Raw genomic sequence first — 27,734 nt, forward strand, 5'->3', positions numbered from 1 at the left:
AGCTGTTTATTCTGAAAGTTATACAGTTATACACATTCTCAGAATGCTATAAAAGTCCAAGGGGAGCCTAATTACAATTCTGAAATCAACCTAGCAGTGTCCGTATGCAAACGTGGGAAATACTTAGGACACACAAACTCGAGCTGCATTACGAACACGGTTGTTCCTATTAATGAAAAGAAACTGGAGGATGTTTCAAAACTCCTCGAGAAACACTATAGTGAGTCCTGGAGGGAACGTGAATCCTTGTCGTGGTACATGACATTACTAGATTCCAGCGGGTCAGGGGCATCAGTTGAATCAGAATACCTAGCAGGAGAAGATGAAGACACTGTTCCAGATATGATGTATTAAGTGGATTGCAGTTTGTCAGTTGTTACACCATGTACCTTCAGAAATATTAAAAGAAATTAAAACTGAATACACAGTTTTATGTTCACCCCATATCCTCTCCTCATGTACAACTAGTCAGGTTCAAAACTGTCCATGTCCATTTCAGTTGCACGCAAAAGTGGCCATCTGCAAAGTCAGATGCAGAACTGTCCAAGTCCATTTTTATTTTGCTTATATCTTACACGAATTGAGTTCCTGATTTTTTTTCAATAGCCCAAATCGTTTTGTACTAACCCATACTTACGTATACAACATACAGTGTAGGGCAGTGTGTATTTACCCAGTGAAAACAGTTTTTCCACTTTTTCTCAATACCGGTTATGGAGGACATGGACAGTTTTGCATCTAGGCGACTCAATTACTTTAGCTGTAGCTGCCCTAGCTTTGCAATTATCTGCATGACACTAAAGGAGCGCTTGTCAGTGGCGCGGCGACGTGTAATGGCCGTGAGCGATGCAGGGAAGTGATTGACAGTGTCGCCGTGCGAAGCCAACGTTGGAGTTGCAGGTGCCAGATGACACTGCTACGGGCAGACTTCTTTTCGTGCGCGCGCAGTGGTCTGCGAGAGCAGCAGAGGGTGGGGTTGGAGCGTCAGCACGTCGCGCGCACGTCACGGGTCAGGAGGTCGCCGTCGACGGCTGACTGGGCCGTATATGAGGCCCGGAGCGCAGCTGCAGGGTCCAGTCGCCTCCTTACGTCAGCGGCGGCAGCCCGGCCGGCGGTCGGGAGTGTTTCTAGAGTGTGCGCGCGCACGTGTGCTGTACACGCTCCCGCAGCTGACAGCTCCCACCACACGGCTCTCCGCTCAAGGCCAGCCGCGCCCGTCAAGGACGACAGCAATCCGAGAGTGGCAGCGCACAGCTCCGTCAGTAATTGCGGATCCACCAAATGACCGCGATGCACGTCGAAGACGGTCAGCGCTGACCACCATCCCACAGCACCCTCACCGAGCAGTGGACAATGTCTCGGGGAGTTTAAACATTCGCAGAATCGCCGCAGAGAGCAGCGCAGTTTAGCCGGGAGTCGTGCTTACGCAAGAGACGGCTCGCCGAGACAGGTACTCTCTGAAGCTGAACAGCATTCGGCTCCACGCCGCCGAGACGGTCGCGGGCGCGGTTCCCTCGCAGCGCAGGTGTGAAGCACGGTAGAACAGAGACTGTTTCATCGCCACTGGGACAGCGTCTCGAGGATGGTGAGCGACGAGCGGACGCCCCTCCTTAGCCACGTGGTGTTGCTAGTTCCCAAGGAGCCGGGGGCTGCCACGGTGGTGGCATCGGGTCCCATCCTACCCGTGGCAGCCATCGGCGGTGACGGGTGGTCCGGGCTCACCAATAGGGAGCTGTTGGCTATGGCGCAGGACCCGTTCTGGGTGCGGCTGCGGACGCTCACCTTCTGGGGTTTCTGGGTATGCTGGTTGGTGCTTTTCGTGGCCGCCCTGTCCGTCGTCTTCACCAGTCCGCCGTGTGGCGAAGCGGACTGCGCCAACGCCACACTCACCACAACGCCGCCAGCCACCGATCTTCCCTCCACTGTGACACTCGAGGCCTGGACGACTATGGTCAGTATACCTTTTATGTCTCATGGACACTGGACAGATGAAACTTTTTTTAAGGTTCCGTGTCTTTATCGTTACAAAAAGAACTCATAGGATCAGTCTGTTGTCCGTCTGTCTGTCTGTCTGTCTTTCTGTCTGTCCGACTGTTCAAAACCCTGTTACGGGTAGACGGTAACAAGTTGAAATTCATGTCACATGTTAAGGTATACTATCCGCTGATGATGTGAAGCTTCTAAATCAGTACCATGGAAAGATGCGGCCATTTGTGTAACATGTTCCGATACTCACAAACTCAGTCATTAAACCAGTAGGATTGTTATGTTATGTTATGTTGACCGGGGACGTATAAACGACGGAGAGGCTCCGTCCCCGCCGCAGCCGCAGTGGTCCGGCACCCCACGACGACTACCGCAGTACACTTCACCCCTCCGCCTCCCCACACCGAACCCAGGGTTATCGTGCGGTACGGCCCCCGGTGGACCCCCCAGGGAACGCCTCACACCAGACGAGTGTAACCCCTATGTTTGCGTGGTAGAGTAATGGTGCTGTACGCGTACGTAGAGAATTTGTTTGCGCAGCAATCGCCGACATAGTGTAGCTAAGGCGGAATAAGGGGAACCAGCCCGCATTCGCCGAGGCAGATGGAAAACCGCCTAAAAACCATCCCCAGACTGGCCGGCTCACCTGACCTCGACACTAATCCGCCGAACAGTTTCGTACCGGGCACCGACGCTCCTTCCCGCCCGGAAAGCTGTGCGTTAGACCGCACGGCCAAACGAGCGGGCAACCAGTAGGGTACTTGGCCTTGATGTGGAATCACGGAATTTGTCAGGAAGAAAGGTTTCACAGTAGAAGTAAGGGAAATTAAAAAAAATGTTAATTTGTAATTATATTATACGAAAAACTTTTCTTTTGCGATTTGTTATCTCACTTCGAAATTGAAATTAAAACATTCTTTAAAGTCTTGGAATTCATGGAAGCGATATCGTACCAGTATCAATCTCGATACGAGGCAAAAATCGTCGAACTCCTCTAGTCTCGGAATGGATGAACTGTCTACATGCATAATTAAATTTTTTTCGGAACCCTCGGTGCGCAAGCCCTGTTCTCACCTGGCCAATTTAATTTAAAAATAAGGTCGCATTTCTTCTGAGTTTATTTCATTGGTACGTAACTAGTTTCGGTTTTTGGCTATTTTCAAGTGAGTTTTTACAAAAGAAAGCGTCCTACATTACCTCTACAGATTTGAAACGCAATGATAGAAGCTAATTAGAAACATAGTTACCTGCGGCAGGCAAATACGCAATGCGCAAACCGGTGTAAACTTTTGGATACATTTCAAAGGGCACACAAAAGCTAACAATAACAATACTAGGGCCTTTGCATTACATCTCTTATAACAAGCATACTTCCAAAAACAGTCTGAAAAGCTCCAAATTCTGCATTACACTTAGGAAGAGGAGGAAATGAACATTTTAAAAGAAACTGAAGTCTTCAGTCGGTTAAAAAGCCTAAACCTCTTGATGAACATGCAGATCTACAGAACAGAAAATTTCTCCGTAACTTCAGTCACATTATTTTAACTACCAATCAAAAATATTCTACACAGTAAATAAAATTTAAAATATAGTGTTACCTCACCACATATTTTAATATTTTTTATTTTACATTTGTTATTATTTGCAGTCCAATTTTCCTTAAATACACAAATAAATATACATTAATAGTTATGTAAAATTAATGGTCCATATTTACCTTCAGTCTTTGTTCGGTGTAATATCTCTGTAAATTTGTCATAAAGTCGAGCTGTCAAACCAACAGGACAGCAGACATGTGAGCCAAAACGGAGAACACGCAAATTTAAAGATGTTGCCATTCTAGTGCATGTGGAACATTTTTCTACTGCAGGTAACCAGCCTTCTACGAGTACTAAGTTACATTCATATCGTTACGTTCCCATTCCTGGAGGTAATGTGGTGCACCTCTCTTTTGTAAGAAAACTACATGAAATAGCTTAAAAGGAGAAAACCGTACCTTTAAAATAAATACAGCAGAAGTGGAAAAATGCCACCGTTTCTTAATAAATTTCTTCTAAACGAAGGAAAAGAATCGTTTTCTACTTGCACTCGACTTCAGCCCTACTATTTTCAGAGTTTACGTTCTGTTGATCGTAATTTTAACCTGTCACTGTGCAATGGGACAAATCAGTTTTAAAATTATAATACAGCTTCTGAGCGGTAGATCTGGCAACATTCTGACCATTTACATGATTTCTTAAGTTATGATTTTTTTCTTCCATACATTCATTTCTACTCAAGTATGTTCACTGTCTTTTTCTTCTTATTTTAAACACACATCACACTACTACACTTTCAGATTTATTCTGTGTTGTCAAACAGATATGACTTCAGTTTGTGTTTGAAGTTCACTTTATTACACACACACACACACACACACACACACATTGTACTACACACACTGCTACAAATTCAGGATTCTTCCATTGAACAGAAGGAGTTGTCAAGCAGAGCTGTTTTCAGTCTCCACTCGTATTTAATTTTATTATCAGTTGAAGTTTTTACATCACTTGGTAAGAAGTCAAGGATTTATATTTCAAAAATCTCACTCCTTTCCGTGGCACACTAAGGCAGCTGTGCATCAAGTGTGCCGTACTGTGTTTTGTTATCCAGGGAGTTTGCAGTCCAACTGCAAGACACTCCAGCAAGCACGTGTTATGTCTATTAGGCGACAGTTAAGAACTTTAGTGAAGGCTTTCTGGAAATCTAGGAACATGGCACCAGCCTGGGCTCTGCTATCTACTGCCATCTGGTCCTCTTGAGTGAATAGTACAAGTTGTCAAAAAGAAATATCTTCCAACAGTTCTTAATTTTTCATTGAGCACTAGAGATGAGTGATGCTATAGCAGTTTCCTGGTCACCAATTCCTGGCTCTTCATCAATAAAATCTGAAATTTCGGACATTTTTCTGCCAGAAAATCCAATACATTTTCCTTGTAAGTTGGTTATCTAAGTAGTTGCTCAAGATAACTTTCATAAAAGATATTTGGTGCTAACTCATAAATATCTATGTCCCTCCGTTCTTATTCTTTAAGGTTAAACGTTAAGCCATATTATCAGTTTTACGATTCTCCTCTATTTACATTAGATATGATCGACAGCAATAATAATTATCTCTTTAACATACTATTATAACTGGTAAAATTTACGTAGTTGCCTTCTCCACATACATTTTTCGTAGTTTTTCTACGATATATATTACGTAATCAAATCAACATACTCGTCGGAGGATTGTGCGTCTTCCAATATTGGTTTTCTGAATTTACCTAGCAGTTTTAGTTTTTATTAAGTTTAAAGTGTGTTAAATATGGTAAATTGTGTCAAACGTGGCGCAAACTACGCTACGAATCACACTATCATGACAACCTACATTTATGATGGGTGAGGGCACTATCACACTCTAACATTATTACCCATTCGTCGTAAACTGCTATTCTATTAGTTTGAATGCAGTCTGCCCTGTAAAGTCCAGATGTGTTGTCAATATCTGCAAGGAGTAGATTCCCCACTTCTGGTTTTCTGCTCAATTACACACATATGCTGATCCCGTCGAACCAACAACTGCCGTACGTCTGAGCCATTCGCATATCGTTTGGAGTAACAGAGGGCTCTTATGAAATTACCAGAGCTCCCATAAAGCCACACAAAAGGGTGTTCTATATTTCTCTATCCTTTGCAAACTTCGGTTAATCCTCTAACTGCTGTTTGTGTTTCACATACGTCATAAATTATGTTCGGTATAAAATCAGCGAATCTCTCAACTTTACTGTTATATTTATGTATAAGTACACAATGCAATTCGTTTTACGTTGAGACGTGTAGCACGTTAACTTGATTTAACTTTATGGTGAAATAACGAACATTTAAGAAACGTTTGAAGTACACAATTAGTGATAAATTCATGTTGTGGAAGTGTTCCGCAAAAAAGTGTACAAAAACAGTAGATAATTACGTCAGGAAATTGTGACATACTGTTCTATTAAGAACATAACAGTCTGCGTTGTACTGCCGCACGAAAAGCCTACAAGAATTTGCAACTGTGTTCCTTGCACAAACGAGGAATTATGATTTTCTTTTTCCGATTTTTGTATTCGAGCGATGGGCATAGTATTTACGGGTGTGATTTATGGGAAAGGGCCCCGTACCAGGCTGTGCAGCTTTTAGCTACCTGGAAGTAGTGTTTGATGACAGAAACGATTAATTAACAGTGATAAACTACATTTGTTTCCGTGTTACCTGAAGTGCCTTGATTTTCGTGTGACCTACGTGACTTCGAAATGTTATCCCGTTTTGCTTTTGTTAAGATTTCTGGAAGTTGAAAGAAGCCACTTAGGAGTTAGTGTATTGACTCCTAGCGGCGTACACTGCCCAGCCCATAATGGTTCCTATCATCAGAACCACCTCGTCATAGACGCAGCAGCGGTGTCTAATGTTGCATTGCTCTGTATGGAATAACAGCAGGTCTTTTCTTCAAGTGTTAGTTCTCTGGGGAATAAAAGATTGCAGTATGTTGTTCAAGTACCCACGGGAAGTTATGACAGGCAGGAAAAGAGATCGGTCCTGTAATTCGTGTTGCACTGATTAGACATAACACTCCGATTTTCAGATAATACATATGGTTGTGATGTAATTAATGATTTTCGGGACACCAACGTCGACTGTTCTGCGACTTCATGCACTCTGATACAAGCAATCCAGAAAAAACAGCATTTCAGAATCCGCTTCTCCATCACTTACATACTGCAATAGCCTTGCCGTAACGGACGTCTGAGTTGATCAATCTAAGCACTGCCGTTAAGGTATAAGATTTCAGTTCCTATGGCTACGTCTACACCCCAGCTCTGCAAACTTCTTTCCGTTCCATTCGCGTACTGAGGGTGGGAAAAATGACTGTTTAAATGCCTCTGTGAGTGCAGTAATTAACCTAATCTTGTCTTCACGCTCTCATTGGGAGTGGTATGTAGGAGCTGTAGTATATTCCTACTTTGTAAGTAGGCTTTCTCGAGATACCTAACGTCTGTCTTCAAGTTTCTGCCAGTTCAGTTCTTTTAACATCTCTGTGACACTCTCCCGCGGTTCGAACAAATGTGTGAATGTTCGTGCTGCTCTTCCCTGTTTACGTTCAGTATCCATCGTTAGTCCTTATTGGTACTGTGAGCAGTATTCTAGGATGGATCCCATTAGTGATCTGTAAGTAATCCCATTTGTAGACTGACTGCATCTCCCTTGTATTCTAATGATAAACCGAAGTCTCCGACCCGCTTTACTCACAACTGAACTCAGTTCTTTCCATAAATTAATTTACATAAAAAATTCGTGATCAGTTGAGAAAATGGGTCAAATGGCTCTGAGCACTATGGAACTTAACATCTGAGGTCATCAGTCTCCTAGAACTTAGAACTACTTAAACCTAAATAACTTAAGGACATCACACACATCCATGCACGAAGTAGGATTCGAACCTGCGACCGTAGCGGTCGCGCGGTTCCAGACTGAAGCGCCTAGAACCGCTCGGCCACTCAGTTGAGATCTTTGGCCATGTAACGAGACTGGCACATCCAACAGAAACATATCAGTATAATCGAGTGTGTATTACACAGAATAATAACTACATGCGAGCACCTGGAGATGGCATCGTGCTGCCGAAACGCCTCATATCAAGTTTCCAATGAAAATGAAAAGCGATTCAAATATAAAACATGTGAAAGTTACAAAATTCGGTCTTTAGTTCCTTTACTACAGAACGCCTCTTATTTCTGCTGGAATAATCGGAAAGCTATATGTTTCTAAAGGCAATCCATTTATTTATGGACACTGCTGTATGAAGCTTCAGGACGAAAGTAACTTACGCATAACATGTCACTGACTAGTAAAATAGCTCGATGAAACTTCTGCTCCACATAGAAAGGCTTGCTGCAGTACAGTTCAGAAGGAAACTGAAAGAAACACGCAAGGAGACGAAAAGAAATGATTCTTTTACTTAAGGACAATAATTATACTGAAATGACCGCGGTGGATGATGGTGTCATGATATTACAAAAGGCGAGACACGGTTCTTAATAGGGTGTTGAAACTTCTTAATGAAATTTTTTTACTTGGGCTGAAATAACTGGGAAGGTGAAACTTCTTAATGTAATTCTAAAACTGCTGAGTAAAATTGAATGCAAGTTCAGATTCAAATGGTTCTAACAAGGGAACCTCCCCATCGCACCCCCCTCAGATTTAGTTATAAGTTGACACAGTGCATAGGCCTTGAAAAATTGAACACAGATCAATCGAGAAAACAGGAAGAAGTTGTGTGGAACTATGAAAAAAATAAGCAAAATATACAAACTGAGTAGTCCATGCGCAAGATAGGCAACATCAAAGCCATTATGAGCGTAGGAGCGCCGTGGTCCCGTGGTAAGGGTGAACAGCTGCGAAACGAGAGGTCCTTGGTTCAAGTCTTCCTTCGAGTCAAAAGTTTAACTTTTATTTTCAGACAATTATCAAAGTTTAAGCACTCACACATAATCAACTTGCCTCTCCAAAATTCCAGGACATGTTCAGATTTGCTTGGACATATGCAGGATTTGACGGTCTACACACGGAAAAATTTGAAAACGTTAAAAACATATGTTTTGAGAGAGCACAGGAAAACTGTGCGACTGTGAAACTGTTGCATTCATTTGTTACAGTTTATGTGACAAACTCTCATGTTTTCATCACTTTTTTTAGGAGCGATTATCACATCCACAAGAAAACCTAAATCGGGCAAGGTAGAAGAATCTTTTTACCCATTCGCCAAGTGTACAAGTTAGGTGGGTCGACAACATATTCCTGTCATATGACACACATGCCGTCACCAGTGTCGTATAGAATATATCAGACGTGTTTTCCTGTGGAGGAATGGGTTGACCTATGACCTTGCGATCAAATGTTTTCGGTTCCCATTGGAGAGGCACGTCCTTTCGTCTACTAATCGCACGGTTTTGCGGTGCGGTCGCAAAACACGGACACTAAACTTACTACAGTGAACAGAGACGTCAATGAACGAGCGGACAGTTCATAAGTTTGCGAAAATAAAGAAAGTAAAATTTCACTCTAGGGAAGACTTGAAGCAAGGACCTTTCGTTTCGCAGCTCTTCACGCCAACCACGGGACCACGGCGCGCCTGAGCCCACACTCTCGTTGGTGTTGCCTATCTTGCATATGAACTACTCAGTTTGTATATTTTGCTTATTTTCTTCATAGTTCCACACAACTTCTTCCTGTTTTCTCGATTGATCTGTGTTCAGTTTTTCAAGGCCTATCCACTGTGCCAACTTATAACTAAATCCGAGGGGGGTGCGATGGGGAGGTTCCCTTGTAAGCACTATGGGACAACATCTGAGGTCATCAGTCCCCTAGACTGAGAACTAACCTAAGGACATCACACACATCCATGCCCGAGGCAGGATTCGAACTTGTGACCGTAGAAGCCGCGTGGTTCCGGACTGAAGCGCCTAGAACCGCTCGGCCACAGAGGCCGGCCCGAATGCAAGTGAACCTCCTTAAACTGTTGAGTGAAACTGAACGTACTGTCCCTTTGCTTGCCTTTATCATTTCATTTCTGACCTACAGAATTATTTCTGACAAATACACTCCTGGAAATTGAAATAAGAACACCGTGAATTCATTGTCCCAGGAAGGGGAAACTTTATTGACACATTCCTGGGGTCAGATACATCACATGATCACACTGACAGAACCACAGGCACATAGACACAGGCAACAGAGCATGCAAAATGTCGGCACTAGTACAGTGTATATCCACCTTTCGCAGCAATGCAGGCTGCTATTCTCCCATGGAGACGATCGTAGAGATACTCGATGTAGTACTGTGGAACGGCTTGCCATGCCATTTCCACCTGGCGCCTCAGTTGGACCAGCGTTCGTGCTGGACGTGCAGACCGCGTGAGACGACGCTTCATCCAGTCCCAAACATGCTCAATGGGGGACAGATCCGGAGATCTTGCTGGCCAGGGTAGTTGACTTACACCTTCTAGAGCACGTTGGGTGGCACGGGATACATGCGGACGTGCATTGTCCTGTTGGAACAGCAAGTTCCCTTGCCGGTCTAGGAATGGTAGAACGATGGGTTCGATGACGGTTTGGATGTGCCGTGCACTATTCAGTGTCCCCTCGACGATCACCAGTGGTGTACGGCCAGTGTAGGAGATCGCTCCCCACACCATGATGCCGCGTGTTGGCCCTGTGTGCCTCGGTCGTATGCAGTCCTGATTGTGGCGCTCACCTGCACGGCGCCAAACACGCATACGACCATCATTGGCACCAAGGCAGAAGCGACTCTCATCGCTGAAGACGACACGTCTCCATTCGTCCCTCCATTCACGCCTGTCGCGACACCACTGGAGGCGGGCTGCACGATGTTGGGGCGTGAGCGGAAGACGGCCTAACGGTGTGCGGGACCGTAGCCCAGCTTCATGGAGGCGGTTGCGAATGGTCCTCGCCGATACCCCAGGTGCAACAGTGTCCCTAATTTTCTGGGAAGTGGCGGTGCGGTCCCCTACGGCACTGCGTAGGATCCTACGGTCTTGGCGTGCATCCGTGCGTCGCTGCGGTCCGGTCCCAGGTCGACGGGCACGTGCACCTTCCGCCGACCACTGGCGACAACATCGATGTACTGTGGAGACCTCACGCCCCACGTGTTGAGCAATTCGGCGGTACGTCCACCCGGCCTCCCGCATGCCCACTATACGCCCTCGCTCAAAGTCCGTCAACTGCACATACGGTTCACGTCCACGCTGTCGCAGCATGCCACCAGTGTTAAAGACTGCGATGGAGCTCCGTATGCCACGGCAAACTGGCTGACACTGACGGCGGCGGTGCACAAATGCTGCGCAGCTAGCGCCATTCGACGGCCAACACCGCGGTTCCTGGTGTGTCCGCTGTGCCGTGCGTGTGATCATTGCTTGTACAGCCCTCTCGCAGTGTCCGGAGCAAGTATGGTGGGTCTGACACACCGGTGTCAATGTGTTCTTTTTTCCATTTCCAGGAGTGTACAACTCAAACGCAATCTGACTGCTGAAATAATTAACTCAGAAGAATGGTCCTGAATTAGAAGACATCCTAACAATAACCTATACATTTCATAAGACACTTACCTCACAAAAAATCTTCATTACACGAACTACGGCAATACAGCAAGCACCGATACAGCCAGCTAAATAAAAGATTGTAACTACTGTAGGCTATAACTACTAATACGCATGTGGTTAGCAAAGGAAAGATTTTGTTGCAGAGCAAACAATGTATTTAGCAAATTTTACCTTAATAATGTGACATCCAGTTCCAAAAAATTATGCAGGGTGGTCCATTGATGGTGACCGGGCCAACTGTCTCACGAAATAAGCATCAAACGAAAAAACTACAAAGAACGAAACTCGTCTAGCTTGAAGGGGGAAGCCAGATGGCGCTATGGTTGACCCGCTAGATGGCGCTGCCATAGGTCAAACGGATATCAACTGCGATTTTTTAAATAGGAACTCCCATTTTTATTACATATTCGTGTAGTACTTAAAGAAATATCAATTTTTTAGTTGGACCACTTTTTTCGCTTTGTGATAGATGGCGCTGTAATAGTCACAAACGTACAAGTACGTGGTATCACGTAACATTCCGCCAGTGCGGACGGTATTTGCTTCGTGATACATTACCCGTGTTAAAATGGACCGTTTACCAATTGCGGAAAGGGTCGATATCGTTTTTATGTATGGCTATTGTGATCAAAATGCCCAACGGGCGTGTGCTATGTATGCTGCTCGGTATCCTGGACGACATCATCCAAGTGTCCGGTCCGTTCGCCGAATTGTTACGTTATTTAAGGAAACAGTAAGTGTTCAGAAGTGTTCAGCCACATGTGAAACGTCAACCACGACCTGCAACAAATGATGATGCCCAAGTAGGTGTTTTAGCTGCTATCGCCGCTAATCCGCACATCAGTAGCAGACAAATTGCGTGAGAATCGGGAATCTCAAAAACGTCGGTGTTGAGACTGCTACATCAATATCGATTGCACCCGTACCGTATTTATATGCACCAGGAATTGCATGGCAAAGACTTTGAACATCGTGTACAGTTCTGCCACTGGGCACAAGAGAAATTACGGGACGGTGACAGATTTTTTGCAAGCGTTCGATTTAGCGACGAAGCGTCATTCACCAACAGCGGTAACGTAAACCGGCATAATATGCACTATTTGGCAACGGACAAGGCACGATGTCTGTGACAAGTGGAACATCAGCGACCTTGGCAGGTTAATATATGGACGTCATTATGGCCCCCATTTTATCGATGGTAATCTAAATGGTGCAATATATGCTGATTTCCTACGTAATGTTCTACCGATGTTACTACAAGATGTTTCACTGCATGACAGAATGGCGATGTACTTCCAACATGATGGATGTCCGGCACATAGCTCGCGTGCGGTTGAGGCGGTATTGAATAGCATATTTCATGACAGGTGGATTGGTCGTCGAAGCACCATACCATGGCCCGCACGTTCAGCGGATCTGACGTCCCTGGATTTCTTTCTGTCGGGAAAGTTGAAGGATATTTGCTATTGTGATCCACCGACAACGCCTGAGAACATGTGTCAGCGCATTGTCAATACATGTGCGAACATCACGGAAGGCGAACTACTCGCTGTTGAGAGGAATGTCGTTACACGTATTGCCAAATGCATTGAGGTTGACGGATATCATTTTGAGCATTTATTGCATTAATGTGGTATTTACAGGTAATCACGCTGTAACAGCATGCGTTTTCAGAAATGATAAGTTCACAAAGGTACATGTATCACATTGGAACAACCGAAGTGAAATGTTCAAACGTACCTACGTTCTGTATTTTAATTTAAAAAGCTACCTGTTATCAACTGTTAGTCTAAAATTGTGAGCCATATGTTTGTGACTATTACAGCGCCATCTATCACAAGGTGAAAAAAGTGGTCCAACGAAAACATTGATATTTCTTTACGTACTACACGAATATGTAATAAAAATGGGGGTTCCTGTTTTAAAAAAACGCAGTTGATACCCGTTTGACCTATGGCAGCGCCATATAGCGGGCCAACCATAGCGCCATCTGGTTTCCCCCTTCAAGCTAGACGAGTTTCGTTCTTTGTAGTTTTTTCGTTTGACGCTTATTTCGTGAGATATTTGGCCCTGTCACGATCAATGGACCACCCTGTATAAGCGTCAATACTTTAAATCTCTATGACGGACACGTCCAGACCGTCCGCTCCCACAAACACTTCAGACCTCTAACCTCATCACTGCTAACTCTTAACTTCCAACCTCCATCACTGCTGACTACACACTCCCAACTGCCAGTCCGACCAGCCATACAGAGCGCTGTCAGAGTTATTAATGCAGTCTATCGCGCTGTCAACATACAAACGTATAAACAGGCTACTTACAGTGTATGATCACGGCAGTCCATACTGTGCAACTTGATCCCATGTTGGCCATGAGAATGGTAAGGAGTTCTTGTGGAAGTGCGTTACGTTTCTCCCATAGCGCGATTGACAACTGGTGCGTGGTCGGTGGTGCATGTGGAAGTGCTGAAATACATCTGCTCAGCGTATTCCACCTATCTGTTGGCCCATCGTGGCCAGGGGACAGGGGCTGGTAAGTATTTTTCAATACCAAAAATCTTCACCAACAGCCGTATACTTTATGATATTTTATTTTATTCTGGAAGCAACGAGTTTCGGCAATTAATATTCAGCACCACAGCTTTTATACAAATAAACCAACTTATCGTATAGCGCCATAACGAAAGCTTATGGGATCTGAAGATGGCAAAATGAATTGCCGAATCTGGTTGCTTTCAGAATAAAATATCTTAAAGTATACGGCTGGTGGTGAAGTTTATTGACACTGAAAAGCATTCCACAAATGTTCGATGGGATTCTAGCCATGGAAACGAACCGGTCAGTCCATTTGCTGAATATCATCTCGTTGCAATAGCTCCTCCACCAATACAGTACGCTGACCAGTGAGTGTATCGTGTTAAAAGATTTGGAAATTAGTACGCCCATGCAACATTATGACTCCCCTCAACGTAACACTTTGACCACCAAAACGAACATATGCGACAATGCTGGACGTATGCTTATATGGCGAGAGGTGGCAATACACAGTGTACCTAGAACACAATAGTTTTGGTGGTACAGGTGCTGTAGTGTGGAGAGGTATAACGTTGCTTGAGCGTAATAACCTTAAAATATTTGAACACGCTACACTGACCGGACGGCGTTATTGTCACGCAATACTCCTTCCGCATGTGCATCTCTTCAGGGGTATATGCGGCCCTGACTTCATGCTTATGAATGACAATGTGTGACTGCATCGAACTGTGTGGGTGGTGGAGCTCTTGAAACACGAGGACGTTCGGCGAAAGGACTGACCGGCCCGTTCCCCTACTTAAGCCCTTAAGTTTGTAGCCGGCCGCTGTGACCGAGCGGTTCTAGGCGCTTCAGCGGGGAACCACGCGGCTGCTACGGTCGCAGGTTCCAATCCTGACTCGGGCATTGATGTGTGTGATGTTCTTCGGTTAGTTAGGTTTACGTAGTTTTAAGTCTAGGGGACTGATGACCTCAGATGTTAAGCCCGAGCCTTAATTTTGTGACCAGCATGGGAACACGTTGCAGAGGATGCATCGCCACCCGTACTTATTACACACTCTATTAGGAGCCATGTCTCGCCTTTTGTAATGTCCAGCGGACCATCATGAGTCACGGTGACTTCAGTGCAATTATGGTCTCTGAGTAAAACTGTTATTTCTGTTCATGTCATTCCGTATTTCTTTCTGTGGTGTCACCGCCAGACACCACACTTGCTTGGTGGTAGCCTTTAAATCGGCCGCGGTCCATTAGTATACGCCGGACCCGCGTGTCGCCACTGTCAGTGATAGCAGACCGAGCGCCACCACACGGCAGGTCTAGAGAGACGTACTAGCACTCGCCCCAGTTGTACAGCCGACTTTGCAAGCAAAAGCTACACTGACCGATACGCTCTCATTTGCCGAGACGATAGTTAGCATAGCCTTCAGCTACATTTGCTACGACCTAGCAAGGCGCCGTATTCAATTGATATTGAGATTCTATTAATGTATCATCAAGAGCGATGTTCTACAAATGTGGATTAAAGTTAAGAATTCCAGAAGCTACGTACTTTTCTTTATAGCATTCATTACGTATCCTGTTTCAGACCTCACGCCAGCCTGCGTGAGTTTAAGCGCATGCCTTTCGGCTTCCTCTCGTTGTGACTTGGCTGTCGTGCTAAGTCACAACACTTTCAGCTTCCTTCTATATTATACTATAGCAAGTTTGTCTATGTATGGTCGAAGTTCCACCGAGCTATGATACTAGAAAGTGATATTTCTTGAGAAATTTACTTTCGTCCTTAAGCTTCAGACACCAGTTTACATAAAGACACAGGATGGCACTGAGCTGTATGGAAAAACAACAACAAAAAAAAACAAAAAAAAACGTAAATTAGTTACAAACTGCGGCGTGCATACACTTTATTCAACATGTAAACGTCACTACAGGTATTCGGGTTTAGGTTATAACAGGTTCGATATGCCTGCCATCATTTGCGATGATGTGGCGCAAACGCATAGCGAAATTTTGAAGTGTCGGAACATCGATGCTGTCGATGACTCCTGAATGGCTGTTTTCAGCTCAGCAGTGGTTTTGAAGTTATTGCTGCACACCTTGTCTTTAATATAGCCCCTCAAAAAGGAGTAGCCTGTGTTCAGATTCGGGGAATATGGCGATCAATCGATGCCCATGTCAGTGGCCCTTAGTACCCCAGAGCCAAATAGCGGTCCCCAATTGCTCCTCCAGGTCATCACTCTCCTGCTTCGATGGAGTCGAGCTCCGTCTTGCATGAACCACATCCTGTCGAAATGAGGGTGAAATCATCTTCCAAAACCTTCACGTACCGTTCGGTAGTCACCGTGCCGTCACGGAATATCGCACCGATTACATCGTGACTAGACACTGCGCACCACAAAGTCACCTGTTGAGGGTGAAGAGCTTTCTCGATCGCGAAATGAGGATTTTTAGTCCCCCAAATGCGGGCATGGGTGTGTGTGTGTTGTCCTTAGCTATAGATAAGTTTAAGTTAGTTTACGTAGTGTGTAAGTCTAGGGACCGATGACCTCTGCAGTTTGGTCCCTTAAGAACCCACAAACATTTGTTAATTTGAAAGTGGGCTTCGTCGCTAAATACAATCAGGCATGCCCCGCGGCCAACTGTGCAATATGAACCTTCCGATGTAACCATTCAGAAGTTATGACGATTTTATTTCATATAGTTCGATAATTGTCACCCTGTATGAACCGCCTTTAGCAACATAAAGCTTTCTTATTATTCCAGTAGAAACGAGAGGCTTACTGTAATAAGGAAACTAACGACTGAATTTTCAAACCTTTACTCGTTTTGTATTTGAATCACTATTTATTTTCAATAATAATTTGATGTGACGCGTTCCGGCAGCACGATGCCATCTTCAGGTGCCCACGAGTATTTATTATTTAGCGTAATATCCAGTGGTGTATATTACGATTGTTCTGCTCGATGTGCCAGTCTGGTTACGTGGCGAAAAATCTCGACTGATCAAAATTTTTATTTTTTTTGTAAATTAATTTGTGTAATCCTTTAATTTGTTTGACTTATACACTATGAAAGTAAGTTGTAGTTTTTCTCACATTCCCTTGCGCCCTAGCGCCATAGTGTGCAAATGCCGTGACGTAGCGTTGTTGTTGACAGAAGGAAGGAAAGATGGAAGAATTAGAGTTTTACGTCCAGTCGACAGTCTGGTCATTAGAGACGGATAGCGAGCCCGGGTTAGGGAAGGATTGAATAGGAAATCGGGCGTGCCCATTCAAAGGAACGGCTCCAGCACCAGGCTTAAGCGTTTTAGGAAAATGACGGGAAACCTAAATCCAGATCGTCGAACAATGATTTTAACAGCCGTCTTCTAGAATGAGAGTCCAGTGTCCTAACCACTGCGTCAGCTCGCTCGGTGCTGTTGACAGCATACGGTGGCCGTATTCATTGACCATGACGCTCGAAGTTATTACTTCCCCTGTGCCGTCAGTGCAACACTATGATACGCGTGCTGCAGCAAGTGAGTTCATCTTAGTGCTCCAGTCTACATTGTATGAAGGGATAAGTGTTTGTTTCGTTCCATATTGATGCTGGTTATGTGGTGCAAATGCCGGTGTAAAGGGGTCAAATCCACTGGGTGCATTTACTTGTGAATAGTCCAGTCGACAGTCTGGTCATTAGAGACGGATAGCGAGCCCGGGTTAGGGAAGGATTGAATAGGAAATCGGGCGTGTCCATTCAAAGGAAAGGCCCCAGCACCAGGCTTAAGCGTTTTAGGAAAATGACGGGAAACCTATATCCAGATGGTCGACCAATGATTTTAACAGCCGTCTTCTAGAATGAGAGTCCAGTGTCCTAACCACTGCGTCAGCTCGCTCGGTGCTGTTGGCAGCATACGGTGGCCGTATTCATTGACCAGTCATTGACCAGACGGCTGCTGTCGCCCCATTTTTTGGTTGCCGGCGAAACCGTTTCCTTGTGAAGGAAAGTTCGCATTTGGTGTCGTTTGAAAATTGTTCCGCGGTCCTCTTTCCTGTGAAATAAGGGTGTACGTGTTGGCACGGTTCACATTATCTGTCAGATCTGGCTATTTTGGGTTAACCGAGAGCGCTAACGCGCTGCTTCCTGGACTCGGGTAGGCGCGCCAGCCCCGGATTGAATCCGCGCGGCGGATTAACGACGACGGCCGGTGTGCCAGCCAGCCTGGATATGGATTTAGGCGGTTTTCCACATCCTACCAGGTGAATACCGGGCTGGTCCCCACGTCCCGCCTCAGTTAACACAACTCACAGACATTTGAAGCACATTCACACTATTTCACGATTTACACTAGACGCAGACAGCTGAGGTACACTAATTCCGTCCTGGGGGGTACAGGGTGGCGGCAGGAAGGGCATCCGGCCACCCTTTCAAATTAACATGCCAGTTACGGTTAAGCATGGCCTACCCTGCGTAACCACGGGACAAGGTGCAAGTGATAGAATCTGGCTTATCTTGGGTTACATTGATGGCCACATACTGGTGAGGTGGCTCTTTGTTTTGTGCATACACTTCTAGCAACCATATCAGGCGAAGTTTGGCCTGACAGCGATGTGTGACTTAGATAGCATCCGGAGTCCCATTTTGTGTGAACAGTGATCTTATATGTCTGAAAGGCTGTAGAGTCCAATTAATTACCCATCCTTCATCAGTTTGATGTCCTATATGTGAGGGGACAACGCCACATCAATTTCTGCTCAGAGCGTTGTAGAATTCTAATTTATAGAGTAACTACCGTTTCTTCCGCATCTTGTTTATCGAGCTAACACGTTGTCGATAAGAAATGCCAGGGAGAAAAATGTTCTTACCCACTTGCCTCGCCGGCCGCTGTGGCCGAGCGGTTCCAGGCACTTCGGTCGCAGGTTCGAATCCTGCCTCGGGCATGGATGAGTGTGATCTACGTGGGTTAGTTAGGTTTAAGTAGTTCTAAGTTCTAGGGGACTGATGACCTCAGATGTTAAGTCCCATAGTGCTCAGAGCCATTTGAACCACTTACCCAAATATGTTCTACAAACATCAGAGAGATCCCGTATTGAAAAAATGAAAGAAGAAAAATTCCATTGCAAAAAAAAAAAAAAAATAACGTTTACCATGCCACTGTACTGCTGTTATCAATACTTCTCGAACTGCGGTGAAAAATGTATACCGTTTCATAAAAGCCACAGAGAGAGGCGTTTTCCGCTGCGTCAGGATATTTTCATGAAATTTGAATCACCATCTTTATCCTCAGACTGTGAAAATATTTTGTTGGTGCGTACCTATAGAGGGAGAAATGATCATCACAATAAAATAAGAGAAATCAGAGTTCGGAAGGTAAATTTTAAGTGTTCGTTTTTCCCGTGCGCTGTTCGAGAATGGAACGGTAGAGAAATAGCTTAAAAGTGGTTCGATTAACACTCTGCCAGGCACATAATCGTGACTTCCAGATTAATGAAGTAGATGCAGATGTCGAGAGAGAGAGAGAGAGAGAAGGAGAGAGAATAAAAGCGTCATTATCTATATCTGCGCCTACAAGAGTGCTTTGCAATTCACATTTAAGTGCCTGGCAGAGTGTTCATCAGACGACATTCGGACTATTTCACTGCCGTTCCACTTTCGAACGGCACGTGGGCAAAAAGGACACCTACATCCTTCCGTGCGAGACCTGATTTCCCTTATTTTGTTACGAGCGTCATTTCTCCCACTTACGGTGGGAGACCGCAACATGTTTTTTGCATTCCAAGCAGAAAGTTAATGATTGAAACTTCCTGAAAACATATCGCCACAACGAGAAACGCCTTTGTTTTAATGATTGCCATGCAACTCGCGTATTATATCCGCGACACTCTTTCTCCTGTTTCGCGATAATACAAAACGAGTTGCCCTTCTCTTGAACATTTTCTGTGCCCTCCGCCAATCCTATCTGGTAAGGATCCCATACCGCGCAGCAGTACTCCAGACAAGGACGGATAAGCGTAGTGTAATCACCCTCTATAGTAGATCTGTTGCATTTCTAGATATTCTGCTAATAAAACACTATATTCGGTTCGTCTCACATTTACTATTAAGTTGGTGGTAATTGTAAACCATAGGTATTTACTTGGATCGATCTTTAAATTTGTGTGATTTATTGGGTAATTGGATTTTAACATATTATTTTTGGTACTCGTGTTTCATTGTTCAGAATCAATTGCTACTTTTCACACTATGAAGATAACTTGTTTAAACTATTCTGCATTAGCTTTCGATCTTCCAATGATTTTACTTCATCTTCAAACAGTCTAACAGCGCTGCTCAGATTGTCTTATAAATTGTTTGTGTTGGTTAGGAACAGCAGAGGCAGTGTAACACTTCCTTAAGGAATCTCAGGCAACACTTCTGTTTCACTCGATGACTTCGCATCGGTGACTACGAGCTGTGACCTTTCTGATAGACCATCACGAATTCTATCGCACAACAGTGATGATACTCAATAGCCACGCAATTTGATTAGAAGCCGTTTGCGATGAACGATGTGAAAAGACGCCTGGAAATCTCTAAGGATCGATCAAAAAGTTTCCGTTCGAAAGTCCTACAGTCCAGAATCGATACGCCAATAAGGCAAAATCGCCGTGAGCATTCACGTAATCGTCCTACTGAAGCACCAGGTTGAACATACCCGTTTGGTAAAACATCGTGTACTGCTGCTTGAAAAAAATCTGTTACTGCCTGCTGCACATTCTCGTCCTATAGGAATCGTCGACCCTTCAAGGCCTCCTTTAAGGGACGGAAGGAGTCACACTCGCATTTGGAGAGACCAGGACTACAGGGTGGGAGCTCGTGTCTCTGCCGGCCAGAGTGGCCGAGCGGTTCTAGGCGCTACAGCCTGGAACCGCGCGACCGCTGCGGTCGCAGGTTCGAATCCTGCCTCGGGCATGGACGTGTGTGATGTCCTTAGGTTAGTTAGGTTTAAGTAGTTCTAAGTTGTAGGGGACTGATGACCTTAAGTCACATAGTGCTCAGAGCCATTTGAAACCATTTTTTTTAGCTCGTGTCTCACCTACTTGAGGTGACGTAATTTCTACCTTACGACATTTGCGATATGGGGATACGCTTTATCATGAAACAGCAGCACCATTCCACGACGGTGGCTTTTGACGGAAGTGCTGCTTTTACACACATTCTTTATTCTCTGATTGATATCTACCGGTGTTTGTCCTTCGCAGGCAAGAAAAGGATAACGAGATCATGGTGCTGTTTGGGCGCATTTGGTAATAACGTTGCCATAGAGCACGATTCCGCATTTCTCGCACGCACATCGGAAAGACACGAACGCCACACTAATTCCTTGCCTATGTCAGTGCTCATATGACCACAGCAGAGTCGCGCTACGTTGTATATACGCTGCAGCAACGACCTCAAACGGAAACTTTTTAATCGCCCCTTGAACAAATATGGAATCACTTTGAGATCCTCTGTCGAGAGCACTACTGAATAAGCAGCAATTGTGTTTCACGCTAACGATATTTTTTCAATCTGTGGTGGCAGTGTGTCAATAGAGCGGTTTGTTCGTAGTACACAGTCAGTACAGGACCCAGTCACAGTATTCTTTAACGTGTCATGAAATCAAAACATAGTTTATTCTGATCTCCGTGAACAAAAAAGTTGCGAAATCTACTTGTCTAGCGAAACATTTGCAGAATTCTAAATAGCCTTATTGTGGCAAACTGAGACAGAGGAGAGTGAGTATTTTATTAATAAAAGAATCTCAACTGTCTGTCTTTCGTTCTGTTATTGAATCTATACGTATTTAAGAGTGACAGTTCCACCTTCAGGAGTGACAGATTTTGTTGAGGTTTTCCTTCACGATGTAAAAAATGGTTCAAATGGCTCTGAGCACTATGGGACTTAACTTCTGAGGTCATCAGTCCCCTAGAACTTAGAACTACTTAAACTTAAGTAACCTAAGGACATCACACACATCCATGCCCGAGGCAAGATTCGAACCTGCGACCGTAGCGGTCGCGCGGTTCCAGACTGTAGCGCCTAGAACCGCTCGGCCACCCTGGCCGGCTTCATCTTGTACTACTGAGGGACGTTATATGTGATAAATCACAGTAAACAATGTGAAGCTTACTTGTTTCGTGTTAACGTATTTGCTTCTGTTCGTTCTAAAATTACAGTTATCTTGTCGTTACTCTTTTTGTAAAATCATGTGCTGAGAAACGCTCTTCAGTGAATCAGTTTATTTGTTTGCGTATCGTTAGCTGTATTCGAAGGTGAGTTGTAGATACTTAAACTACAACCTTGCTTCCCTAATGTACTGAATTTTTAAAGCAGAAGCATTTTGAATGAATGTCTTTAGAAGTAGGCAGCCCATGTGAGAAATATTTCCTTACATCATTTTGCTGTGACGATAAATGCGTAATAAATGTGAAACAATTTGAAGGAAAATCACCATGCACAAATAGGGCAACAAATTACCGTCAAATGCAGGTATTCAATAACACTGTTGTTTGTTTTACGCTGAGAGTCACATGTCTTTCGTATTTATTAATATAGTCTTCCAAAAATATGAACAATTCAACAGGTCTTTATACAGCCTCAATCGAAGTTATAAATCCGGTGGTAGAGTTTCCGCTCTAAAATACTTAAAAGTTTTATATACCGTATATCCAAACAATAGCGAAAACTGATGCAGGTGAAAGTATGCGATAGCAGAAGCAAAAACGGACCAGTAACCATCGATTTACAAACGAGTCGCTTGCGAGATGATTGCGAATGTGTAATTTCAAGTTGCCACTGACACCGATGCTGTCAAAGTTAGCGGGCATGTATTTGAAATTAAACTTTTTGGTTAAGTCTCCATTTAATGACACAGTATACAGGACTGGCATCATGTTGTCTTCTCAATTGAGTCCCGATTCTGCATGCAGCATCACGATGGCTGTATCCATGCGTGGATATTATATTCGTCATCGTCATACGTGATGATATGGAGTGCTGTTTACTACGCAATACGTTCACCTGTGGTTCGCGTAGTTGGTGATTTGGACAGCAGCGCTACATTTCTAACGTGTTAAGGCTAGTGGTTCTGCCTCTAGTATGATAAAAGAAAAAAAATAAGTTAAACATATTTCAATTTTTTTCAATTTTAATCATGTGTTTCATACTAAAATGTCGTGTTCCCAGTTGGGCACAGCTTCGCCACAGGAAACACGAAAGCGGTCGAAGACGTCCGTCTTCTGATTGGCTCCTGATCGTTGTCAGAAGGAGGCTAGTTTTTGATTACGCAAAGACTTCTATTATTTGGAAAAGAACAACCTGGATTTCTTTACGTAATCAGTATGAATTTCATAATTACCTAAGGGACCTTTAACAATGAACAAAAAATTACATTTGCATATGAAATCATTAATAAATGGGGCAGTTATGAGTTGTATAGAAGACAAGGAGCGGCCTTCTGTCTACGAACAGGATGCCGTCGTATTTTCTGCTGTAGTAAAGGCTGTTTGACATTTATAAAAATAATATGACATGGAGGTAAAAAAATAAAGGAAAAGAATAGAATAAGAAATCTGGTAAACACTAAATATATTCAGATAATTCTCACAAGCAATTAGGGCTTATTTATAAACAGTATAAGTTACATAAGTAATTTTCTAACTGTATGGTGCAATCAGATTTCAGCCTGTCCTGTGCTAACTTCTTGGTTCACGTTTTTGTCACAAATTACAGTCATTCTTTTTCTCCTTCCTTCGAGACAATTCTTGCACCGTTCAACACCTTCATAACAATAACTTGCCGATTTACAGTATCGAACATAAATTACTTGAATTTTATTAATTAATAACTGTTGTCTGCACGCTGGCAAGACCGCTCACTTTTATCGCTTAAAGACGACCTTCTTTACGCTTTCACATTACAAGAAGAAGTACGATAAAATCTGAAGATCTACAAAGGATTTTTTTTATTTAGATGGAAGCGGAACGCTCAGTTCAGCTTCTGCTAAAATATTTCTTTGACTGCGCAATCGATGTATTAGCGTTCGCGCTAGATGTGCATCTTTACAGTTACGTAAATTATGTAAAACAAATGTCTTTCAAAGAATAGGTCTCATCTCATAAGTTGATCGTTTAATACACAGCTAGGTGAATGCCTTTCCAAGAGTACTCACAGCTTTCACACGACGGAAAGCCCAATAATATTACATGCCCTATCCTCGACATCTGCCTGATGTTATCTTCAGCAAGATAACGCAAGACCGAGAGTTTCCCCTTCTGTCGTGACCTACCTCGGCACGGAGGGTATTTGACCGTTGGCCTGACCAGCCTGTTCTTCAAATGCGCTCATTGAAAACATCCGATGTTAGGGTGTCGGTGAGGGACTGGCACGCCATCGTTCACCAGTCACTGCTCTTCATGGACGCTTATACAGAGCTACAGCTACAAGTTGCATAGAATGATGTAACCATATACACGATGCTCAGAAACAGTCTGAAAAGCTTGTAAGGGTGTTGCAGGGTAGGCTGTACTGTGAAATAACTGTTAACAAAAGAATTCGATATGTTGTGCTCTTTCCGATTTAATTTGCATTGAAGTTAGGTAATCTGGTCGTTGCGTGCACAAATCCAGGCAGTCTGCCACTGCTAGTGTTGCCAAATGTGTTCTTTGTTTGGTTATCTTAAACAGCAAAAAGGAAAAAAATAGAAAAAAGGAAACACGAGAAACCATTGGACAGTAGGGAGTTCGATCCCTGTTACCGTCCAGCGTCTAATTTTTGTATGGCTGTCTTGTTTGGTTTGAGGAAACCAAACGGAGAACACATTTGGCAACACCGTCTCTAGCAAGCTATTTGAATTTGCACACACAGCGACCTGATTGGCTAACTTCAATGCTAATTAAATCAAATACGGTGCAAGTGATCGAATTTTTTGTTAACAATTATTTCTTAGCACAATCTACCCTGCAGCATCCTTACGTTCAGCTGGGTTAGAGTCTTAGTCGCTGCCAGATGTAGCAGCTCTATATACTCAATTTAACACCAAACGCACACCAAATCACCTACATATTTTATCACCTGCCGTTCCTGCTATACTGTACATGCAAATTAGGAAATGTCGTTACTTGCTAACGCTCCTGCTCTTCCAATTTTAACTGTCAGGAGAATGTTATCTAGACAGCCGTTAACTGGTTCATTCGTCCTGTAATATGAACTCAAATTCAAGAGATACGTCAGCAGCTTTCTGGACAAAAAGACCAAAGACGCATTCCACGGAGTCGAGTCACTTAATTACTCAAGTTAATCCTGCTAGCTAGTCCTTTTTTTAAAAAAATGGGACACTTAATTTGTTTATTTATTTTTTGTATTTAATAGTGCATTCTGAGCTCTGACAGCAATTTGCTTGTTTTCACAGGTGCCTCGCTGAGGGGATTCCCCTCCAGCGCTTTGTCCAGAGTTTCCCTCTGGTCGGGAGAACTGTTACTTGGACGGCGAGACTACTAACACCGACACGAGAGGATCCCGCGGGAAACGCCTCTCACGATGCAGCCAAACTGTGACCTACAGTGCTCACTAACTGCAAACCGTGGATAAGTGCAGTGCAGACATCCTGAATAACAGCTATGAGCGACGACACGTTTCAGTCAAGTTGCCGAGGAAACGTTTAACGCCAAATGTTGTACAGCCCAGAGGGATTAAAAAGGAACGCGTAGCTGTCCTGTACACATCACTATGTTTGATCGTATAGCTAAGTCCCTTTATGGTTATTGAAAATAAATACGTTTGTGCTCTGTACATTACAGAACATTAGGCACGTCACGAAGTAAGTACATTCCTTGCAGTCCCAAGATGGTAAGATTTCCTTTGTATCAAAAATGTATTGTAATCCAAAGTTATACACTTTTATTTGCTGTGATACACTATAGATAATTTTTAACAGATCGGCGTAACTGTTTGTATGATTCTTTTCGTTTGCGAAAAATGCCGAAGATGATAGTATTTAAACGAATAAAACTAATACATATTTACAGTTTATAAAGAGACCCCTGTGTTGTTTCACGCAATAAAAGTTATAAGGTGAAACTTGGTCTTTTTATTTGCTCATTCATTGAACCTAACCATTTGGAAAACCAGCTTTTGTTATATTTAATCTTTTCTCATGTTTTCTCCTCAAAGCATAGTTAATTGGGACGTTTCATGTACACATATATGAATCAATAATTACCATGATCTTCTGAAGCACAATGGACAGATTCAGAGTGATGATATTCATCCTGGGTAGTTAATTGTGCTTTCACTTTTCGGGTATATAGCCTCAGTAGTTGTACTCCTAAGTTGGGTCTGAACGACTTCCGGCAGAGAATCACGTACGTTGTAGTTGTCGTTTTTACATCAGTAGCTGGATGTTGGGAAGCTGAGGAAGTGAATAATTTCTGTAGATTCTTGACATAAGTTAAGGATACCTTGCCCTCACCATTTACTATGGTAATGACTTACATGGTAGGCAAATATTAATTAATTAATTTATTAATCTGACACAGCTATCAAATTATAATGTACAAACTTCAGAACTGTCTCAGCGCCAATTACATGTCACGAAGAGTAAATTAATAATGACGTTAGTGCATTTAGAGTACAAAGACACGGATATCACAAAGGTTCTCACCAGATAATCCTGTTAATCCCTGTCCTTACCTACTGCAAGACATCGTCACAAGTTGCAAGTGTGAGAATTGTGCTTGCCACTTTGTCTGTCACACAGTATTTGTACCAACAATATAATTGAACATTAATTTATGTCAATTGAGAACCATATGCCACTGGAAACGTCACAAAGAAAAGAACCCACACTGAGTGGCCAGACATCATGGCAAGACACTGGACATGATGTCGTTCGTCGGCTGCTGAAGACTTATTGTGATACTTCCCTTTCTTTGAATTAGAGGTATCCCTTCCTTAAATATATAAGTCAGAGAAAATATGTTCGTGACTGGGAGCAGTCGAAAAGTGGTGAGCACCCCACTGTTGGGAGGTGTTTTAAATCGTAGGCGCTGATACCAGAGCTAACGACCCAGTGACTATACGGAAGTGGGCAGTAATCAGACGACACTACCTGCTGAGGTGGAGGTAGGAGTTCCATGGAGCGTGTGGTGCATAAGAAAGAGCTCCAGGAAATCTCATAACGCGAAGTGTCAAAGATAATAAATGTATTGTATTATCACGTTGAATATCAGATATGTTGTGCATGTAGTATAGAGATGCAGTATACGAGATGGTAGCTGTCCTCATTTATCATGCACTGAGATGTAATTCTGAAGGTAATTTAAGGGTACAGGGTACTTTTCCGGCTCAATATTGTGTTAAAATCGACACCGATTTCTTTCAGGCACTGTTTATAATCTATATGTTTTACACATTTTTTGTTAATATCAGGTAATGCAGCACACTTTCTAAACAAATTAGAAGTATTTTGAAGATTTTTGAACCTGCTTAGGGTTATTAAAAAAATTACAAAGGAATTGAGGCATTCTCTTTCCAAAATGCTTCCTAAAATTGAGGTACCATTTACTCCAATGTTATACATTTGAAGGAGACCAAATTTTACCAGATATGCATGACATGACAGCTGAGGTACTAGACCTATTTAATTTCATCTATTATGTATATTACAAGGATAAAAATATCACATCTTACACTTTAATTTTTATAATTTTTTCCTAATAAAAATGTAGTTTTTCTATAATTTAGTTGATTCTGCAATAAAGCTTAGGGATACTACATAAGTATGGATTATTGCAAGTTACAGAAAAAAATTAGAGCATTGCTTCATAAATTTCAGGAAATATTTGTACCTGAATTCTGAAAAATACAACTTGTGGGAAATTGCGAATGAAGACATGAGTGCAATTAAACTGTGCCTCAGAACACTCTGGAAGCACAGTCTTTATCCCACAGTATTTCTTCATCTTCAAGCTTCCTCTTGGTATTCCTTTCAGCACTTCTTGCTTCTTTGGTAACATGAAGAGCTAATGTTTCGGCTTCA

The 27,734-nt window shown here is 43.3% G+C and overlaps 1 protein-coding gene across 1 annotated transcript; it reads left to right on the plus strand.

Annotated features, from left to right (window-relative positions):
• Positions 1 to 1,068: 1,068 nt before the first annotated feature.
• On the plus strand, positions 1,069 to 25,774 carry LOC126468270 (uncharacterized). The gene is made up of 2 exons (XM_050096536.1): positions 1,069 to 1,951; positions 25,107 to 25,774. Exons 1-2 carry the CDS (start codon positions 1,583 to 1,585, stop codon positions 25,116 to 25,118), a joined length of 381 nt encoding a protein of 126 aa, XP_049952493.1. The 5' UTR covers positions 1,069 to 1,582; the 3' UTR covers positions 25,119 to 25,774.
• Positions 25,775 to 27,734: the final 1,960 nt, after the last annotated feature.

The sequence above is a fragment of the Schistocerca serialis genome, chromosome 1, assembly GCF_023864345.2.
Source record: "Schistocerca serialis cubense isolate TAMUIC-IGC-003099 chromosome 1, iqSchSeri2.2, whole genome shotgun sequence".
Classification (NCBI taxonomy): domain Eukaryota; kingdom Metazoa; phylum Arthropoda; class Insecta; order Orthoptera; family Acrididae; genus Schistocerca; species Schistocerca serialis.

Bases quoted from the DNA above. Each gene is read 5' to 3' on its own strand.
- LOC126468270 (XM_050096536.1), top strand. From the start codon at position 1,583: ATGGTGAGCGACGAGCGGACGCCCCTCCTTAGCCACGTGGTGTTGCTA.